Source organism: Columba livia, chromosome 4 (genome assembly GCF_036013475.1).
Source record: "Columba livia isolate bColLiv1 breed racing homer chromosome 4, bColLiv1.pat.W.v2, whole genome shotgun sequence".
Classification (NCBI taxonomy): domain Eukaryota; kingdom Metazoa; phylum Chordata; class Aves; order Columbiformes; family Columbidae; genus Columba; species Columba livia.
In genome coordinates this window covers 59,958,827-59,981,399 of record NC_088605.1, presented here as the reverse complement: position 1 = coordinate 59,981,399, position 22,573 = coordinate 59,958,827, and the positions used below count along the sequence as shown (strand labels likewise).

Below are 22,573 nucleotides of genomic sequence, written 5' to 3'. Positions count from 1 at the left end.
AAAAACATTTCTTTCTTGCCCACACAGTAATTAATTATGTCAGCATAAAGCAGCACGTTGAAGAGCAAGCTTGCACAGACCCAGAGAATTATGTGAATATTCAGTTACAGGTGGGAATCTTGCCACTCCGTGGCAATCTTGACACCTGGCTGTAGAGGGAGAGGCTGCCTCTTGTAAGAACCGTGGCTTATTACCTAGATTACACACCGCTTCTGAAGAACAATCGCACCTCAGAACAACTCAGAGGAACCCCGTGCACACAAAACAATGCTGAAGAGCTGTGCTTTGGCAGATTGGCTGAAATCACTCCCTGACTGTGACAAAAAGCCAGTCTGTATTTACAGCTAACACCTAAATTTTAAAAACCAAGTGAGAGGTACAAAGGCATACCTGGAAAGGTCAACAAAATGCGGCTTTGCTGTTTGAAGCCAGGTTAAGTACCGTTTCCATCTCAGTCACAGCGCATCCTCATGCACCTTCAGACTCTCGCGGCACGTAACTAACTTCTGAAACGTGTCCTCTGGCAGCAGGGACACGTGTCCCTCTTGCCGGGTAGCACGGGGAGAGAGCCAAAGGGCCATCGCCAGTTCGGTGGCAAGGCACAGCGCTGACGACAGCAGCGTCTTGGAGCACGGCTGTGGGCTGCAGAGATGCGCGCCTTCATTCCTTCCATTTTTGCCATTACACGATGAAGTCTTGGCTCTAACTTAAGAGAAGGAGGAGGACATCAGCTGAAGATCCTTTTCTATTTCCAGGAAGATAGTCTGTCCCCATTTGACTTCCAGTGTATCTAAATTAGGTGTCGGAAAGGTCTTAACTAGAAATACTCCGGTGATATACATTTCTGAGAAACAGCATCTCTCTTTCATATACAATCAAACAACAGCCATTTAGAAAAGGATTTCTTACAGAAAATACTTAAAAACATGGCTTTAAAAACACTATTACTTTTCTCTCTTCTTGACAATGTGGTCTCCATGGAAACAGGGTGAGCTACCCTCCACCTATTTTAAGCCAAACTCTTGCACATGGACTGCAGCTATGGAGTAACTGATGTACTGTCTAGTTCTCAGCTAAGCTTCACCCTGTATTAATGTATCATGACACCCGTAATTAAGTGCAATTATAAATGGGAAACCTATTTAGATACTTCATTCAGAAAAAAATGCGAACATCTACCTAAAGTCATGTATTTGTGGCTGAAGCCAAAATATTAACAGTTTGAAATGTCACTGGCAACAACATCAAAAGGACAAGCAGCGTAACTTGGTATTGCTTTTTTCACAGTTTCTACCTACCACTGCTTTCTACTTGCCTCTAGGAGACCGACAGAGAGATCAGCACACTTGAGTAGCCAGCTCTGCTCATTTCTACCTTTCCTTTGCAACGCAGCCCTAGGAAACAAAGGTGTAGGTGGAGGAATAGTCAGGTACTTCACAGAGCTCTAGAAGTTATTGATTCTCAGAATCACTTAAGCGAACCCTGTCTTCTTTGCATTAAAACAGCTGGGAGCGCACACAAAGTTATCACCTGCGGGCAGGAGGGCAGTAACTTCTGAAGCTACGGAGGTTATTCCACCAGCACTAGTGTGATTAGTCACAACACAAGAACACTGGGTACGCTCACCATCCTGAAAAAGCGCCTGAGAACTAGACCCCCGTCAGAAGTTACACCTCACCAACTACCGCAAGCTTCTCAGATACTTCAATGAAAAAAATCTTTCAGTGTACTGTGTGGGAGAGTTGCTCAGCCGCTCGGAGTGCCGGAGTAGTGAGGAGTTCCAAATTTCCACACTATATCAGCTATCTTAGGCTGAATGCCTGGAAGATTTCAAATAAGCAGAAAGAAAGGTTAATAGGTTGAAAGGAAAAAAAATAAAATAAAAAGCAGACCAAACGCCATTAAATTTAGTTTCTATATTTCAGTAAAACCTACTTGAATACACTTTGAAACAAGAGTACAACAAAATAGAATATACTTCAAATGTTGAATATACAAACTATTATAGTTCATTCTGAACACTGGTACTTCCCTCTTAACTTCCAACTAAAAAAAATTTACAGGTTTAGAACTACCTGACAAAAGCTCATGCTGGGTGTGACCTTTCAAGTGGCAGAGTAGAGCTGAAACTGAAATGTATGCACGGATGTCAAGGCTAAGTGAGAGACACAGGCATGGTATGGCAGAAGGCGGAAAGCCTGCTGCTGTTTTGTCCACAATTAAGAAATTTAGACAGACTTTTAACTACCATACAAAATATGTTACATGTAATTCTATAACAATACTGTGCTAGGTACAAGATTTTTAAAAAATTTGTTTTAATAAAAAAGCTTTACACAAACAAGCCATTAGCTTATTTCAAGAAAGATAACTGAAAATCAGTCTAAGGCTTTCATTTTGAATCTGCTTAAGCTGTATAATACAAAAATCCCTCTAGGTCTGTCTTCTTTTAGAAGCTCTTTAATCTTCTCCTTTATTTCACATTCTACAATACCTAGTAGCAGAGTTTTTCACATAGCACCAGTTGAGTACTGTGGGCACACAGTAGTAATTGCTGGTAGGCATACAAAATGCATCAAATTTGACATTTGTAACAATGAGACTTTCCTCTCCCCCTGAAACCTAAAAATCAAGGCAAACCTCTCACAGAACTCTCTTTTAGTGTTCCAGGTCTTAGTGTAAGTCGGTAACGTAGTGAACTGTTTGGTCCCTTTTCAGTCCCTCTGTCTTTCCTTCTCTATAAGTTCAGCTGTTTCCCAACTGGAAGAGGCAGTTTTTGTCAGCGTATCAATGTGGTTCAATTCCCACTGAAACACGGGAAAATAATCTTTTTTTCCAGTAAGTCTTCAACATATCCATGTTTATTAACATTTCAAAACTCTCCTTTTCGACTTGGTGATCGCGTCCACTTCCCTCCCCCAATGTCAGTATATTGAAAACCGTAACAGTCTAGAAGTCCATGCTGGAAGCAACCTATTCTTCATTTCTCACACGTTATGATTCCTTCTGTTTTCATTGTTACAGGAAGGGCAATAGCTGAAGGCGTGCTAACTACTACTACATGGGTCACAGTCTTGCTTCCGTCTGCTGGCTTCTCTTCTTTTACCAGCTGCAGCGTTTTCACCTCGCGTTCCTGTTTTAAAGCTGCTGTGTCTGATTTAACTTCTGGAGTTTTTATAACCGCACTAATCACCCTGGGAGAAGTCTGGCCTGACGCCTGCTGAGCAGGCACCGATAGTCTCATTACTGGTGTCCCATGAGCTATGGACACCGGGGTTAGCGCTCTCACAGCCAGCGGGGTTCCCACGATGTTAATACTTCCTGACCCAGTCAGGCCCGGTTTTGTTTGCAGCTGACACTGCGTGAGCTGCGTGGCAGGGATGGTAATGATTTTGGCAGGCTGCATTGTGATTTTGTCTCCGTTTTCAGCAGAGGTTGGCATCACAGTAGGGATTGTCTGGATTACTACCTTCGGAGTTGTTGCTGTTGTTGGGCTTGTGTTGGTTATTAACGGTGACCCTGCATTTACTGACTGCACTGCCACGGTTGAGATTTTTTGTCCCAGAGAGGTCATTACAACAGGCACTTGCATTGCCACACGTACAGTCCTGCAAAATGAAGACAGATGTGCATGTTTAAGCCAAAACACAGGGCACTGTTAGAGATGAAAAGAGGGATAGACAAACCTAGGTTTCACAGATTTCTAACCGGTTCTTAAAGCAAAACGCAAACAAAAAAAGCCCCACAACAACAACAACAAACCACCACACAAACCTTCTGTACATCTAGCAACAGGAACATGGAAATTCAGCAGTATTCTTTTATCTTTTTCCCCCCTCCCTCTCTCTACACAATTGTAAAATACGTTCGAGGGCGAGCACATTGACAGTTGGCTCTGAACTCACAAACTAGACTTCCATAGTATTCTATTGTTACACCGCTGCTTGCAAATCAGAAACTATTTCCAACATATAAAACATAAACCAAAAAACTAGAAGACAGCTTCCTAACCAAAAACTTCCTTGTCATTAGCAAACAACCAGCCCAAGCCACGTTACTACAAACCTGGGAGCTGTCGTTGCTGGGACAGTAGTAGTGGTAGTTGAGGGACGAGAAGACGACGTGTCATGCACTGGTGAGGCAATATTCACAACCCTGGTGACTGCTTTTTCTGTTCTGGTACAGCTTAACTGTGAGGAATTTTTTCCTCCGCGTGCAGAGGTTGCTGCTTTTAAAAGGTTTTCTGCAGATAAAGACACTCTTTCCAATGACTTTTCATCTGTAGGCATTGACAAATCTTCATTGCAGGACTCACTTTTGTCATCATCTATGACAACTATATTTTTTGGCATCTCCTTAAACTGATACACAAGCCTCTGTCCCTCAACTTTTGCAAGGATTCCTCTTTGATAGTAATATCTGCAAGAAAAGTACAATTAGGTAGTAACCAACACAGTAACAGATTTTAAATAAAACCCTATTCTAGGCTAACAAGAAAACCCCAAGTAACCACAGTAAAACCTACAATGTGAGAAGGTACAGAAAGAAGCTGGTGGAGCATACTGGAAATATATCTGAAGGATCTAGTTGAAAAAAAATCCAACCTTTTAAACAGGAACTAAATTGCAAATTAACTGGTAACATAAAAAGCAATAGCAACTGTAAGCCTCTGATGCTTTTTGAACAGAAAAGTCAGCAAGAGGGCAAAGCTTTTAAAATTTCAGAACTGTTATATTGCTATAGGTAAAATTAAGAATGAGATTTAAAATTATAGTATATAATTTAAGGATATAAGAGTTTTTACCTCAGAGCTCTTCCCATAGTCTCATAGTTCATGTCAGGTTTGTTTTTGTGCTTTCCCCATAGTTTGGAGACAGCTTTCGAGTCCACAAGTTTAAAGATTCCCTTCTCTCGCTGAGTCCATTTAATATATCGAGGACAAGTATTTTTGTCCTGGAGAAGGTCCAGAAGAAACTCCCATAAGTACGTTGTATTTCCTACAATCAGAAAGCAGTTAAATATTAGAAATCCACTTTTAAAGATAACAGAAAGTTCTCCATACATAGTTAACTCTGAATGACCTGCAAATGTTACGCAGCAGATGGTATGTAACCTGCACACATTCATTCATTCTGTTTAGTAAAGCTTCCATAAATGTTTACATTCTGAAAAGAACTAATCCAAGTGACCTGGCTCCATCACACAGGAGCCTCTTCAATCCAGTGCCCATTCTCAGTTCTTGGAAAAAAGTGTGGGAGGGCATTCCAAGTCACTACAACCAGCAGAGACACGATGAGAGCTCAGAATTTTTTTCTTATATTTGCTTAAACAGGGTATGGAAATGCCTGTGCATTTTATGATGCTGACAGACAGAAGGATAAAAATATGTAATTTTTAAATAACAAACCGTCTCAACTGTGTTAAGTTTGTAACATAATCTCCTGTCCAGGACCTGGAGCACTCACACAGATCAGTGACAGCCCCATGTTATGACCCTTCCCAAATATATGTTGCAGAGTGACCAATGTCCTTCTAGGTGTGAAGCCAGCCCAACTTCTTGCTACAAGTCTTCATGTGGCAGAAATCCTATGCACCCTTCTGTAATGAGGGGGATACAGAACAAAGTCAGCCTACAAGAGAAGATTTTAAGGTACTTCTCATCTACTCAAGAAGTGCTCTGTCTCCACTGGAGAAGCCTCAGGATGGGGTTTGTGATGGTGACTATCAGGATGGCATAATACATAACATGGGTGTTGTCTGCACTCCGACTGTACCCTGTGCATCTAGGGAAAGGGGAGGAGCAGTGTAAGATAAAAAACAGATCGCACTCCAATTTGTACAATTGAAGAAGACTGCTCATGTTATCTGAGAAGGAAGAACTAAGAGCTACAAGAATAACAACCTCAGAACATTAATCCTAATTCTTCACTTGATCATGCTTACAGGGGTGTCATGGGCCAAGTAAAAATGTAATAATTTGGGGGGGGGAAAGATAATTTAATTCCTGAGATTTAGTAGCCCAGCATAGTACTTGTTATGCCATGCTGACTGTTAAGACTCCAAGAACTTAGCTATCTTTTAAAAACCTCAAAGGGTAAAAAGAAATACAGTTTCATCTTCTGGAAGACCACTTCGTGGACAGAGAATAAATGTATTTTACCACATGCTCCAATAATTGACTCAAGACCTACCAAAATCCAGCTTCTGCTAGATTTCAGAGACATTTGAATAGGATCCATACAAGGAAAGAATCAACAAGAGAACTCAGGAATCCTGAAATGGTCTTAGATTTTAGGGAATTAATCCTTTTTTTTTTTCCTCTTAGCTCCTCAGAAATAGAATTTCTGGGTCCACCATCGAATGCTACAGGTTTGCAATGGATTATTTGAAAAAATAAGTATTAGGAAGTACACAGGAACTTCAAGAGAAAGCATTCCTGGAAGTGCCTCATTTTTCTGCAGGAACAGTGCTGCAGCCTCCGCATTTTTTTCTTTTCCCTAATACTCTATATTGACTTAAACAAGAACTCTTTTCCCACAGGAGGACTATGCAATACTTATACTACTCAGAAGCCATCTAGTGCCACTAATACCCGGTGATACTTCAGGTAAGCTGCTGTGTCAATAATAGCTGTTACACATTTAACACAAAAGGTTGTTTTAGAAATGTTTAATACCAGTTTGAACCATCTTGTAAACCCTTTGTCCTTAGAACCAGAATTTCCTAATAAAATTAATCCAAGCCTACAGAATCCTGAGGAAGAGGAAGAGAAAGACATGGTGGTAAAATATATGTGAACAGGTTTACATTCTTGCCACACCTAAGCATCCTGAAGTCCAGCCTAGGAGACAAATACATATCGCACCTTGCTCAGAAGACAGAAGCCTTATTTACTAGCAGACAGCTCTCACCTCCACCTCTGGAAGGTCTCACAGCAACTGAGCTACACATGATTATTACCAACCTTAACTTCAACGCAGAGGAGGCTTTGCGCAATGAAAGAAATTTTCATGGCTAGCTGATTATTCCAGCTGCCAGCTGCTTGAGAGCGTTAGCTGTCATCTCCAGCTAGCAGGACTAATGGCCACAAAGCATGTGAACTATACAAGGCATTGTGTCTATCAAGGAACTACTGCATTGGTACCAGCATCTATGTGGAGAGGCTCAAAGCCAGTTTTGCTCCCTACACTTTAAAAGGCTTATTTATGCAAATGAGTAACAAAACATGGAAAGGGAAACCATGCCTAAACTGCCAATCCACTATGTGAGGACAAAAAAACACTCTCTCACTTCAAGAAACAAACTCAAGAAGTCTCGCGTTCCTCCTGTATAATAAACTGAAGGGAACAATCACATCAGCCTTACAGCTGCTTCACTTTGCACCAGAAAGCATGAGGAATGCACAGAGGACTGAGTACCTACATGGCCAACAAGCGATCCCCTCTCCAAATGTGCACAACCAGCTGTCCTCCTCCTCCTCCGTGACTTATCTCTGCTGACAGTACTGAGCTCTAGGAATAATTCCTGGTTTTGCAAAAACATGCTGCATGTAAAATAGCCTATATTTGCAAACACTTCTTAAAAATAAATTTAAAAAATAAATATAGTAACAAAGTATTTTGCAGGACATCAAGTTAGCCTACATAAGAAAAAATAAATTTTAATGCCAGTTATAGTGTAAAATATGGAATAACATACCTTATGAGAACAAGAGATAAAAGGAGACAGGGCCCACAGAAATTAAAAAAAAAAACAAAAACAAAGCAGTACCAACTCCCACTTTATAAAACAAACAGCTATAGAGTTAAATCACCAGTACAGACAAAAACTAGAAGAGACAGAAAATACGGGCCTCCTTTCTCAAAGCTATTTGTGCAGCCAACTAGGAACTGGGACACTTTACAAGTACTGTTCAGGTAACGAAAAGCTGTGACAGTGAAATCAGAATTAGAAAGCAAGCTAAGTGGGCTTTAAGAACACACTAAAAAAAAAAAAAAAATCAAACAAGTGTACTTTTAATGCAAAGGTCTGATCTTCACTGAGGGCCACTGCTACACTCAAATCCGAAGATGTCAGTGGCCAATGCAGAGAAGTTTAATTACTGTTTGCTCTGGTCTTCATGGGCTAACATTTGAGTGACGTCAGCACCGTTCCTCCTGGGTCTACTGACAAATGTGACGACTCAGGAGCTGTACCCAGATAAGGAATTAAACAAAGAGCAGAGACCCTGCTTTCAAACAAATCCCAGAGTAACAGGGGAGCTGCCCCCTGCCCACCCCTCCAGCAGGAGTGCTGCTGCTGCAAGCCACCACACTTTGTTTCTGCCAGCCACAGCAACCTCTACAAACAACTTTTGGTGCAGTAACTGGGGAAGAGATCCACATTTTTCACCCGTAACCAGGGGAAGAGCTGACACACTGTACGCCAACTCCAAGGTAACCTGTGAGCAAACACCCTGGTCTGTCTCCCAGCTGGGTGAAGTGCAGGGCCTTGGAGACCAAGAAAGGACCCACTACTCAGCAGGAGAAACATCAGGAAATTATGACTCTCCCGCACAAAATCCCTCAGACAGGACAGAAATGCATCTTCATTTGTTTTTCCCCTAGGCCAAAGTAAATCTATTAGTCAAGCAACATATTCCCCCTGAAGTTTGTAAATCAATTAAGAAAACATATTTTCAACCACCACCGTTACAAATGCCCATAAGCTCCTTCTACTTGAGAACAAGCCTTTCAGCAGTAGCTTAACAAATTACGTGTCTAGCAATAACTTAACACACATGACAAAAGACAGCATGAGTCAATAAACACAAAGGAAATTAAAAATCAGAAAGCCTATTAACTGCAGAGCATATTACAGGACACTTCCAGAGCAGTTCCACACATCATTATGCTAGATCTTGTACAAATTCAAAGACATTGAATAAAATTAAAACTCTAATGAAGTCAGTACAAAGTAATCCACCACGCTTTTCAAGATCTGTATTTTTCCTGTGACAGACATAATACATACATATGGCGTAATTTTAATGACTCGATAAACGGAAAAATGTACCTTTGCCTTCTCTAGGTTTCTTCTTTATACCTAGGTCTGGAGACCCCTCAGATATAGATTGTTGGGACTTGGGTTTACGGCCAGCTGCACACAAAACACGGGAAAAAAAGCATTAATCCTATGGAGAACAGAAGTATTTTATAGTTTAGCTTTGCCAAAAGAAGCAGTTCATGCATTTTTTTTCTCTCCTGCCACTTCCTTGCTACAGGTATGGATATATTTAAATTCTTAAGAATACTACTACTGCACATCCACTTTAATTAATCCTTTGCTTGCTTATTTCATAGGCAGTTTTAACTCATCTTCAGACGAGTTAACGGCAGGTAAGGTAAGCACCATATTTGCATTCTTTTAGTACAGTGTCTTGTTTTACTCTGAAAACAGGGGGATTAGGAGGAGACTCCTCAGCAGGCAGACGGCTTAGAGCTGCCAGTTTCCCTCCCGTGCCAGGGAAATCCTCTCCCAGCAAGACCTGCGGCTTCTCTGTGCCTTTACACTTGGGTGACCTTTTTACTCAAGGTGAACAGGCCCAGGCAGGGCAGACGATCATACCCCAGGGCAGCGGGTTGTAAACAGTCCGTGCTTCTGCCTTCAGTGAAAGGCAAGCAGCAATGATTAACTCTCCTTCCTCGGGCACAAGAGCGTTAGTTTTGGCTTATGAACAATGTTCTTCATCAAAGGCTGAATTACAACAGGCATTAATTATGAAGATGAAAGTTAATGCTCTGTAACTACAGGTGAATGATCTTACACACTTAAGTGCAGGGATTTGGACTCTGTAGTAGGAAAGAAATATTTACAAAATAACTTTCACAAAATTTCAGAACTTCCTGAAGCACAGTTCTAGAACATAATCTACCCAGTAATGAGCATTCAAACAGACAGTGGAATACAAATAGTTTAAATCCCATGTATGGCTACAGCTGTAGAAAAGCTTTAATCACAGCTTGCTTTCTTATGTAATTTACAGTGGAGTTACAGTTATCTGTTTTGTGCACGTGTTTTTATTAAATCTAAACCTCACAGATTTCAGATTTGTATCACTTTATCACTACATCGCATTTTTTTCCCCTCTACATTATAAGTAAATATTCCACCTTAGCACGTCTGGAAGCTCTAATAAAACAATATTCCTATAGGGATGTGAATTGCATTGGTGCCTGTAAGAAAACTGCCAGACCAGAGAGAAACCTCACCAAGTGTCAACGTCACGTTTGGTAGCTGAATGCTTAGAACTCAAACACTGTTCTGAAGTTTCTTCTCCGAGACATGCCAACCAGACAAGACACTTCTCACAGAATCACAGAATGTCAGGGATTGGAAGGGACCTCAAAAGATCATCTAGTCCAATCCCCCTGTCGGAGCAGGAACACCCAGATGAGGTTACACAGGAACATGTCCAGGCGGGTTTTGAATGTCTCCAGTGTAGGAGACTCCACAATCCCCCTGGGCAGCCTGTTCCAGTGCTCTGTCACCCTCACTGTGAAGGAGTTTCTTCTCAAATTTAAGTGGAACCTCCTGTGTTCCAGTTTGTACCCATTACCCCTTGTCCTATCATTGGTTGTCACCGAGAAGAGCCTGGCTCCATCCTCGTGACACTCACCCTTTACATATTTGTAAACATTAATGAGGTCCCCCCTTAGTCTCCTCTTCTCCAAGCTAAAGAGACCCAGCTCCCTAGCCTTTCCTCATAAGGGAGATGCTCCACTCCCTTGATCATCTTTGTTGCCCTGCGCTGGACCCTCTCCAGCAGTTCCCTGTTCTTCTTGAACTGAGAGGCAAGAAAGATCTTACACTGATTTTGTAAACTGATTTATGGTTTTGTAAGCTAGTGTTTAACCTGCTGTTTCACTGGAAGATCCCTGTGTCTACCTGCTCTCCAAATGTATCTGTATTTCAGACACCAACGGTTACCCACGCAAGTCCTCTGAATCCTTCTCTACCCTTCCTCCACTCTGCAAACAATGCTTTAAAAACATGACAAAGACACGATTTTCCTTTATGGCTTGGAAAAGCCCATTCTCTTGCTATTTTTTTTCTTGTTGCGCATTCATTTTCTAAGAACTCACACTTCAGATTGCAATCAGTCTGATTATATGAGCAGAAAAATCAGACCATCTAACCTATCTCCCCTCACCATTGCAGCACTGCACATCACAAAGTCTGAGATTGCTGCTAAGAGCCATCCATACCTTTTTTCTTTTTCATTGGTTCATGGATGTCAGGGGAAGCTGGAATGGGAGAAGCATCCATTGGTTCAGATTCCTCTGTTGACACCTCCACCACAGTTTCTGTGATCACGTCAGGTCTCATGGCCGCGTGGATAAATTCTGAGGGAAGAAAAAAAAAAGAGTATCTGATTAAGTTTCTGCCTCATTATTGTAGTGTAACTTACATGAAATTATTTTAAAGCATACGCAATACTGTACCAAGATTCTCTTCCAACAGCCTGCCACCTAGAAAATCAGTCCAATCCCCAATAAACATGCACGCTTGTCAGTATTGTTAGGCATAAGACAATTATATCACATCCATATTCTTTAGGACTAAACTCAACTTTAAATGAAACAAATAAAGATCTTGATCTTTGATCCTTATTCCTATCTCCATTTCCTATTTTGTAGCTTTCGGGTTTCAGTTTGACCATTATTTCATCCAACATGCATTAAGTAACTTCAGAAGGAACATCAAGTACGCATCAAGTTTTGGGTTTATTTTTTTAACTGATAACACTTTGCAACACAGTGTATTCAGATATTCTTTCTAAAACAGAAACATAGGTAAAACTACTTTTCCCTTAAAATAACTCTCTTATTTTAGCCATTTAAAATGTCAAATTCACAGAACCACAGAATGGTTGAGAAATGACCTCTGGAGGTCACCTAGACCAAGCCCCTGCTTAAGTGGGGCCACCTAGAGCCAGCTGCCCAGCACCACGTCCAGGTGGCTTTTGAATATCTCCAAGGAAGGAAACTCCACAGCCTCTCTGGGCAACCTGTGCCTGTGCTCAGTCACCCCCCCAGTGAAAAAGTGTTTCCTGATGTTCAGCTGGAGAAGTCCATTTTAAATGTGTAGCTATTCGAGGACCTCTACCCAAAACCTCTCTCAGATAAATTATTTAACCTCTAAATATGCTTGTTACAGCATGGAGAAATCTGTAAAAAACTCCAACAGATCAGTAGTTTTGAAATAAACAAACATTTTAAACAGCATACAGCTCTCCACAGAAGCAGGTTTCCCAATTTGCTTGTTTAATTAGTGGAAGAAGAAACAGCTCACAGGGCAGAAAAGTGTAACTGACATACCAGGACTCCTCGCATCTCTCAGGCAGGTAGGAGACTCCATATGAAGCAAGGCCTCTGCAGCTTCAATTGTCTTATCCGTGCAGTGTACATTACTTCCATGAACCGATGCTTCCACTGTAGGACAAAAAGAAAAAATTAATGAGACGACATTACTTATAAAAGTCCACATTGTATCGCTGTACAACTGCACTACTCAACACAAAGATCCCAACATGGTCTTCACACCTTTTATACCTTCCTGTCAACAGAAACGTTAGGGGAAGACACAAGGCAAGCAGAACCAACACTGTTGCTTTTCAGATTAGCTTTCTGCTTCACAACCAAGGTCCTCATTTCTATGAGATGTTCAAGAGCTAACAGAAACAGACTTCTGGCATTTGTCTTCTGCCTGCAAGTCAAACAGACCAGACCAGACTGTAATGAGGATGGTTACAAACTAACACAGCAGAGGAGGGAAGTAGTACCATCTCCAACTATTATCCCATTAAAATCTAATAGTCATCTCTCTTCTGATTTTCAGTCTATTTGGATAAGTATGTATCTATATAGAAATACATTATTATTTTGCAAAACAGATACATGATTTCATTTTCTGAACATAAAAATACCTCTGAGTTGGGTTTAGCAGGCTTGGTTGTTAAAAAGCAGAACACAAAGCATAATAAACAGTATACAGGGGTTTTTTTTATAAGCAATAGTTAATGGAATAAGTTAACACTTTTTCAAGTTCTGAAAGTTTGTGAAAACTAAGTAATTAATCAAAAATAATTTAGAGTAACTTCAACAGAGCAAATCTAAATTTTGACACAGCGCAGATCACAGCAACTTGCACAGAGCAGTAACACTGAAAAAAGAAACAAAAAACAACAAAAAAAAGCCAAACAAACAAGCAAAAAAAAATTATTAATTGAAACCATAATCCTTATTCAAGGCCAACTGTATTCTCCTCAGCCCTGCGAAGGTTTCTGAAGCAGCGGCTGCAGCAGCACCTGTTGCCCCCATGCCCGCGGTCCCAGCGGAGGTGGGCCAGGGCTCTCCGGCTGCTCTTCCCATGTAAGGCCATCTGCTGGGGCCAAACCTCCCGCCCCACACAGCTATCTTTAGCGTCAGCGGGGTCACCTATCTCCAGCGCCAGAGAACTGAAGAGGATCCGGTAATCGTTCTCTATGAGAACTTCAAGGCGCCTATCCCTGTCACCAAAAATGGCTAAGAAACAACTTGACGTTTGTTTAGGGAAAAAACCTGCTAGTGCTGCTTCTGACTTCAGAGAGCACCAGATACAAACAGATTCATGCGGGCACACGTTGGGGGAGAAAACCTCCCAGCACACTGCACTTTAAACACAAGGAATAAAAACTTGAAAAGCCTACTAGCCAGTAAGCTAAACACATAAACCAGAAGCTGGAAGTGAACAAAATCTGGAAGACGCACAAATGCGAAATTCTAGGTGAAGCGTGAAACGTCTCGCTGAACCAGCCCAGCTGCCCACCACAGCCCTGTCCCGGGATGCTATTTAGGGGGCTTTATCTTTTGGAAGAGTACGCGGCCTGATAAAGCTGACATTCCACCACTGCTTCACCCCATGCTGGGAGCAATGAAAGCCTACCTAAGAGCACAGGAAAACCACGCTAAAGGAAAGGGTCTCTACCACACGTTCTCTCCCTCAGATAATCGATGGCAATCAGCAAGAGTTTTGCACCATGAGCCCTTTCCCAGACACAGGTTCCAGGTGCTCCCTGTGCCCGGGCAGATGCCGTTTCTTCCCCGAGCAGCAGTTTGGGGATGTCTCAAGTCAGAGGCTGAAACTGCACCGAAACTGAGTGGCCCTACTGGAAACCCTCTACATAAACATTATTTCTTTCTAAAGAGAAGCTTCAGTTGCACAGAAATTTATGATGAAGTTTCCCCTCATCTATCAGATAAAACTGTCCACTGTTCATCAAAATACAGGAACAACTATTCAGCTAGTCATTATTAATATATCAATTCTGTGCCAATAGTGAAATTAGAAAGTCCAAGTCAGCATTTAACATATTACTATTCTAAAGCATGAAACAGGATTTAAAGCAGGCCAGCAAAACTTTCCCATCAATCCCTTTGCCTCCCCCACAGCAAAAGCTGCACAATTTTCATTTCTGTTTCTGTTGGTTATCATTTTGGGGATAAACGGTTAGCTTGCTTCTGTGCGGATATCAAATTCAATATATAAAGGATTTCTATAAAGTAACTCAAACAACAGTTGCCAAATTTCAATTGGAAGACAGTACTGCATTAGCTTACTGAAGTCATCTACCCCCAAATGCAGTATTTTCCTACTTTTGTATCCAAAGTATTTCCTTCAGATAACAGTTTAGATGCTGCACCACAAGTAAAAGGTACTTAGCAGAGAACGGGAACAAGGCAAAAAAAGATAACTGAAAGCCATCTTTGTACTTTTTTCAGTATTACGGCATCCTGCTGAGGGGCTAGAGAACAGGGAAAGGAGACACAAACCGCAACATCAGGGATTAGGATGCAATACCATCACAACAGAGCCAAGGAACCACCCCACCTTTGCCCTAAGTAACCCTTCCATTACCAATACAAACAGCACTATCTACTTCTCAAAACCTTCTGATGTTCGAAAATACAAACTTCACAAACATTTTTCCAACATGAGTTACTCAGGACTCCACTAAAGTTGCCACCTAAAAAACATCAAGCAAAAAACCAGTACCATTTCTGGCTTTGGCTGGAACAAAACACATGCTGTCTGTCTACCATGACAGTTAACAAACTAAGCTAACATTGCCAAAGACATCTATGAAAGTAATTACTAAAACAAGTGCTACTGCCAAGCTTGAAGTCTTCTCAGCTAACTGCCTTCTCCTTTAGACAGTCCATGGTTTCTTGGAAAAGTGTGAATTTGTATCTCAATACAGATTTTACATAAAATGTCTTTTTGCCATGCTAGGAAATGTCTCATCAATAGAAGACAGCAAGTCAGAGTGCTCAGTCTGGAGGAATCATACTGATGAAAAAACACAACTAGAAAAGATATCCCAATGACAAACTCGGGCAGGGGGCGGGGGGGGGGAATTCTCTCAAAGAGGGGATGGGAGAAGGGAAAACCAGGCGGCTGTTCTTGCCAATGACTTGATCAAGTGTCATCAGCTAAACTACACTGGTATCGCAACACTTGGTAGCACTTCTCACAATAAAGACTGGAGGGGCAGGGCGAACAAACCAAAGGCGTAGGATTCCACAATAAAAACAAAGCCAGATTCAGCCAAAAGCCATCACCACAGAAAACCACTGGCCATTATTTACTATGCAGCACCTTTCAGGCTCATACAGCTTGTGCTATAGAAACATACGTCATCCCAGCAACCTTCATCTTCTCTCAGTACATCCAAGGCTGTGATGCACAAGTGCAGTATCACAGTGGGCAGAAAAATTTCTAAACAAAGAATAATGTAACCCATTTCTCTAAAAATGCCCGATTCACAAATTGTCTATTCTATTTACACTATGAACTATGGTACCACTGTGCACATATAAAAGACGCCGTAAGCTAAAACACACTGTATTTCTTGAGTAAACAACTTATGATGTAGGCCCATTACCTTATATACTCATTTCGGGAAGAATACCGCTTGCCCAAATCAAGCAAAGTAGTTTACATGGATGTAAGTAAATTTTCCAGACTTGGTAACTGAGTAACATGAGGACTGCCGTTTACAATCTAGAACATGTCAGAGCTAACACTCATCTTTCATTCTTTCAATCTGAATCTCATCTTGCTTTTTTTATTAAGAAATTTTACTCCTTCACACTTTTTAAAATATTTCATTTAAAAAGCCTCTGGTCCGTTGTCATAAAGAAAAAATCCTCTTAGAAAAGAAAACCATTTCAATTTTTAAAATGTAAATGGTTAACTAGGCTAGCTGATGTCTATCCTCACTGTTGACCTAATGTCTTCTAGCTCCACTTTCTAAACTAATAGCATGTACAGTAGATTATTCAAGGATGTCAACAGCTGTTACAAAACACCAAATTTGGTAATTAAGCCTGACAGGGCTGTACTTCGGTTTTACAGAAGAGAATACTGGCAACATATCCATTCTGTAACAAAACCCCCAGTTTTAACATCAAACAAGAGTAGCAAAAGGAACTAAAGCAAGTGATGAAAGGAAAAAATGAAATGACACTTTCAAAATGATACTTTTTGAAACTGTGGTATAGCTCCTCTCTCTTCATCTGAAGAGCTATCAACGTCTGCCTTACAAGGTCAACACTTAACTGTAGTACTTCATTTACAATAGCTTATCCTTTAATACTATCAAGCAACCAGAGCAATACTTTAATGAAGAATTCATGATTCCAAGCATGGAACTCAGTCAAGAGTGACTACATATGTGCTCACAGACCTCATTAAAGTTTACTGCTGTTCACATGCTTGTTTTATCTCAGTATTTAAAAGACCACAGTAAATAGCAATGGAAGGTAGTAACAGTGCTTAAGCCACATTTTAATTAAAAACACCTGAATTGTCCACACAGGTAATACCCAGAAATCTTTCTGTAGGCAACACTTGACTGGAAAAGAGGGCACTCTGAGTTTACTACTTGTTTCATGGCAGACAGTTGTTCAGAAACTGAGGAACAACTCCTTGGGTTTTTTTTGAGTACTTCCGTAAGCCTGGCTTTGTTAGTTCAAAAGACTTTCAGCTGCACACAATTTAAAGATGATACAACACCCACTGCATACTGGCACTCAGTAATGAAGACAAGAGAAATAATCTCAAAACATTTGTTTCCCCATCAGGTCTATGTTAGTAGCCCAATAATGAGAGAAATATGAATTACAAACCCAAAACATATCTTTGTAAAGTCATTTAGGAGTTGTTCTTACAACCAGCAATTATGATAACTTTAAGCAGTAACAATTTTTGTCCAGCTCTCCTCCTAGTCATCCAATGTTCTGCAGTTCTGTCAACACTTGAGGCCAGCTGACACAGGAAAAGGCAAGTTATAATTAACATAATCCCTTAGGATATGGGATTCCTCTCTTAAATTCATGTGATACTATCTACATACATAAATAAGTAAACAGCTATGGTATCCTGATAGTATGATGATGGGAATACTAGATGTGTGTAGGTATCTGTATCCCATACTGCAATGCAAATATAACAAAAAAAAAAAAAGGAGTTGGCTGAGCTAAGGGCATCAGAAAGAGTGATACAAAGGTCATTTGTTATTTATCTAAGGGTTTGCTCACAAGCAATCTAGTTACAGTGACTTAAGAAACTGTTGACACAACAATCCACTACTTAAAACACTCTCTATTCATCAACAATCAAAAGTAAAAAACAACTAACTGAAATCTCCTGTAGTTGTGAGCCCTGCAGAAACTGGAGAGTGTTCTACCAGCAAAGTGAAGCTATCTTCTCCATCGTACACATGAGAGTGTCTAAATGCTTATGACATGCTCTACTTTTTGTGTTCTGCAGCAAAACAGTTCTCTGTTGCAGGGCTTTTCAGTGTGTGTTTGGGGTTTGTACTTCCTCCCTTCAAAAAAACGGGGTGTTTTTCCACATTAAATAAACCATTACGGAAATCAAGTGACTTGCCCCTTTTTTCAAACTAGCATGTTAATACATTGGTAAATGACAGAGCATTTACCTTTGGCACACATTCGTGCTCACACAAACCTACTACCATGTCAACGTAAAACCAATATTAAGGTATACTTTCCATTTGTGAATGTCAAGGTGTTAACTGTACGATTACCTATAGCATCATACACTGTACGGCTGTGCATCGCCTCCAAAGACTACTTTAAATAGTTGAGCTACACATTGTAAAGACAAAAATAAAACCACAGTTGGTAAAGCTTCCATGGAGAACGGAAGGCTTGGCATGGTATTTGTGTTTTTGAGCAGTGTGACTTTGCTCATGTTTTCTTTGGGGATGCACCACACTTAAACACAGCCCATAACCACTGGAGCGCTCTGTTGTCAGAAGTGGCAGACTTAACAAAACCAAGAGGCCAAACCGTGTCCGGTTCTGAACGCGCCACCCACAAGGTGCCAGACTTCGGGTCAACGGCCCGCCCGGAGAGCTCCGATCCAGCGCCTTTCCCGCCTCCGCCGGCCGTGCGTGCCCGGCCGCTCCGCCCCTGCCGGGGTCGGGGCGGGGCGGGATGTCACTCCTGCCGCCCCGCCGGAGCGCCCGCAGGGAGGGGCGGCCACGTGCGGCCCGCCGGCGGCGCCCTCGCTTCCGTGTTTACACTCCGCTTCCCTCCAATTCCGTGCGCGGCCCGTCAGCGCCGCGGGAGCCGCCACTCCGGCGCCCGCCGCGCGCCCATTGGCGGCCGCCGCGCCCCGCCCCGCCCCACCGCCCCGCGACCGCCAACGGCGGTGGTCCCCATTGGCGCGCGGCGGCCGCCACGCCCCCTCCGCGCTCGGGGGACCCCGGGGAAACGCGCCGCTTCCGCTACGCAGCGCGCGTGGGGGAGGGGGCGCCGCCCCCCGCGCCGCACACGTGGGCCGCGGCCCCCGCCCGCGGGCGCCTCCTCCCGCCGCGCCGCCAACGCAGAGTTTAAAAGGGCACCGGGGAGGGGGGGCGAGGAGGGGGAGAAGCACACGGGTGCGCAGCGCCCAGGAAGGCCGGGTCGTGGCCCTGCGCCCGGTAGCGGCAATCGGCCGGCCCGCTCAGACAGCGTGGCGGCGGCAGGAGGAGGGGAGGGCCGGGGGAGGTGGGCGGACGGACGGACAACAATCTCGCACACTTCCTGGTTCTCGCCCCGACAGCGCAAACCCCGCAAAACTCCGCCGCCCGCCCCGCCACAACTTCCGCCGCGGCGGCGGCCGTAGCGGGTCCCCCGCGCCGGGGGCAGGTGCCGCGCACCGGCGGTCGCACGCCGTGCCGGCGGCTACCAAGGTGATCACTTCCTGATTGCCCTCCATTGCTTCCCCGCCCGCCAGAGCGCGGCGTGAGCCGCGGCTCCCCTCCGTCCCTTCCTCCCTGTTCCGGCGCTGCCGCCAGCCCGACACCCCGGACGGCGGCGCGGTGCGGGCGCGCGGGGCAGCTTACCGGCCCGGATGAGGAGGTCGAGCTGGTTCGTGGGCCCCTCATGCAGGGACGTCGCCATGTTTACGCCGCCGGAGCGGCTTCACATTGACCGGCGGGCGGGCGCGCGCCGAGCGCGCGCTCGCGGGAAGAGCGGCGGCGAGGGCGGCGGGGCGCGCTCCCGCGGCGCGAGGCAGCGGGCAGGGCGGGCGGCGCGGGCACCGCCACGGCACGGCGGCGGCGGCGGCGGGAGCGCTTCCTGCGGGGCGGCGCGGCGCACGCGATCCTTCCGCCGCCGGCCTCAGACAGGAAGTGCCGCGCCGGCACTCGCCGCCGCCGCAGCGCGGGGCCGCCCGCGGGCGGGGGAAGCCGCCGGGGCGCAGGTAGGTCGGGGCGCGGCGGCGCCTCCCAGCCCCGCGGTGCTGCCGGCGGCGGGCGGGCTCCTCGCAAGGACGCGCGCAGATCCGAACGCAGCCCCGAGCACGGACCGCTGCCTTTCCCTCGTCTCCCCGCGGCCGCTCGCAGTCGGGCAGCCTGTGTACCGATAAAGCCCTTTCTCAGTTCGGAGTTTCTCTCCGGATAAGCCCAACAGCCCGCACCACGAACACGCGAACGAGGTTTCTCCTTGGGAAATCCCTGCGCTCCCTGCAAAACACTGCCCGAAAACTCCAGCCTTCGGCAGCACCGTGCACCTGTCTCCCGGCAGTAGCGGAGCTGACTCCAAGGGAACCTTAGATGCCTTTTCCAGGTAGCCAGAGGCCACATCCTTCAGCAAGTCTAGCCTCTGAGCAAACCTCTGCGGGGGAAAACTGTTGCATCATTTTCTTAATTTAACAACAAACACAGAACCCACACAAACAAACCCCACTTTTCAGGGGTGCATTCTCTCCATTTGAAGAACAACCTGCTTTAGCAATGACTTTCCTGCCAGGCCTCCGCTGAGCTGCAGCTGGACAGAAGCGACACTCGTGCAAACACCCCTGAGCTTCCCGGCGCTGCGTGCGAAGAGCCGCTACGCCAACAAAAGCAAAGCATATCCCACAAGGAGCTGTGGCACAGGAACTCCTTCATTAACACCACATACCTGACCAGCCCTACACGGCTAAGCCGTTATTAAGAAACAACCACTCATTGCCCAAAGCAACTTGCCCGTGTGCAGCAGCTTCACAGCCCCGTTAGAAAAAGTGAAGGGCACCAGCTGCATCCATCTGACAACAAGGAATCTTTCTCTCCCTTTCCAGTTTTACTAGTCCTAGGATCTAGATTATGAGCACGAATTCAGAAGCATTTTTCCCCACCATGGAAACCACAAAATAATATCCAACATAAATCACCTCCATCTGGTAAATTCAATACCTCAGACTTTTGACAGATCAGGTTCCTACTACAACTCTCAAGGCTTTTTAGGAATACAATTTAATGACCATATTTACATACACACACAGAAAAACGCAGGCGTTTTGTAGACTTCACTCATCTATTCCTGGCTGCACGGCATTGAATTTGTCATCTCATCAGATAACGAACAAGGCCTGCAAGTGAGATGATTGGTTTCAACATTCAAGCCACGGTATCCAAAGGTAGGTCTGTGCTAAAGTTTTGCCAGCCGAGCTCTTTCCAGCCAGGAGCATGGACAAAAAAGGCACTCTAGCCAACCGTGGCAGCAACAAGCGCTCATGCTGACACGGCTCTGCCAACAGCAGAGTGCTCCTGCCAGCTCACATTATTCAGAGAAGTGGAACAGCCCTGTTAACAAGAATTCCTTTCCTCAGCGTATTTCCACTAGGGGACTCTGCTGCATTCTCCAGCAGACATTTTTCTAGCAGAGAGGGGCCCAAGGACAAGTAAAGGCCTTTTAAGTAGGCACACAGTTAAATGTGCAGTAAAACTTCATAGCCCTTCATTAAAAAAAACATCCTCAAACTGAAGCAGAAACCCCATGTGGTATAGCTTGGGGAGAACAGTGCTGTAGATTCAGCTTACATACTGAGTACTGAAGTAACTATGTACTCATGGCACTTTGTCCTGTGTACCTACTGTTGTTAAAAATAATAATTGACCCACATTTCTCTTGAAGCAGTTAGGTTCACAGCACTAAAATACAATTTAAAATATTTTGACAGTTTAGATCCAGATCAAAAGTGCCCCAAGACACTAAATGACTTTGAAAACCCAGTCCTGTGTCTATAAGAGTTCACACTTATATACTTAGGAAAAGATGCATTCATAGTTTGCTGCCTTACTATTTGGTATGCAATTCAGCAAGGATTATTTACTGACTGCACCTTCCAGTCACAAAGTGAAGTGTTTGACTTATATCCAAGTCGATCTCTCTACACCGTACGGGTAGAACGAAGTTTTGCCTAGGATATGTGGACCTGAATAGGCGCATTCAAGTAATCCGCATGTGTAATTTTGACAAACACCATGTGTCTGAAATGAATAGTTAAAAAAAAAAAAAAAGTAAAAAAGGCAAGCACTTGGTTTAATACCAGTTTTCTAAGTGACATTTATTTACTACTGCAAGCATAGACTTAGCACAGTGTTTGCCAATTCACATGAAATGGACTGGAACAGCTGCACACATTCTGATTCTTCACTCTCTCTGATCTCTTTGATAGGGAGAGTATCACTGGATGCCCAAGGGATTCCAGTCAGCTGGAAAACATCCAAGCCTGTGCACTTTCACGATTAAGATGCAAACAACTACAATAAATCTATAAAATTACCATTAAAACCTGTGCCAAACTTACTTATACAAGTATAGTATAAAAGCAAAACATTGTCTTCAAGGAGAAATATTATTTTCTCCAAAAGTTCTGCAGTTCTGTTGTTTAAGCTACCCAATTTCCAGTATTTTGTGCTCGACACTACTTGTCATGCTAATAAAATCTTACTATTTCATGACAAAAAAAGACAGTAAATATGGGAAAAACTTAAGCATGCACTTATCTTTTCAAGCTCTTCTAAAGCCTCCCTTCTAGGCAGAAGTCTAACAAAGAGGGCTACAAAATCTACTCAAAGAGTGGTGGGTGGCCCAATGAGGCAAGAAATATCTACCATAATGTAACAGGACCACATGAAATTCCAGATTAACTGGCATGAACAAAGTAGAAAAAAAATACATAGAAACAGATTCCTGAACAGCATCATTCTCTG

The 22,573-nt window shown here is 43.7% G+C and overlaps 1 protein-coding gene and 1 long non-coding RNA gene across 6 annotated transcripts in view; one reads left to right on the top strand and one right to left on the bottom strand.

The window, feature by feature from the left end:
* Nucleotides 1-1,901: 1,901 nt before the first annotated feature.
* ELF2 (E74 like ETS transcription factor 2) overlaps nt 1,902-22,573 on the bottom strand; it is a 38,080-nt gene continuing 17,408 nt past the window's right edge. For 4 of the 5 annotated variants that reach the window (XM_065062029.1, XM_065062027.1, XM_065062032.1 and 1 more), the window contains 6 exons: nt 12,360-12,473; nt 11,247-11,384; nt 9,055-9,138; nt 4,805-4,997; nt 4,066-4,419; nt 1,902-3,608 (listed from right to left, as the gene is read on the bottom strand). In XM_065062029.1, coding sequence (XP_064918101.1) covers nt 2,981-3,608; nt 4,066-4,419; nt 4,805-4,997; nt 9,055-9,138; nt 11,247-11,384; nt 12,360-12,399 — 1,437 coding nt within the window. In that variant the 5' untranslated portion in view covers nt 12,400-12,473 and the 3' untranslated portion in view covers nt 1,902-2,980. Of the gene's footprint in view, nt 3,609-4,065; nt 4,420-4,804; nt 4,998-9,054; nt 9,139-11,246; nt 11,385-12,359; nt 12,474-19,438; nt 19,688-22,573 lie in introns of those variants that run through there. The other variant, XM_065062030.1, reaches the window with a different exon arrangement.
* On the top strand, nt 6,397-10,686 carry LOC135579388 (uncharacterized). The gene is made up of 3 exons (XR_010472385.1): nt 6,397-6,607; nt 9,342-9,382; nt 10,194-10,686. It is a non-coding gene; the product is annotated as an uncharacterized LOC135579388 (long non-coding RNA).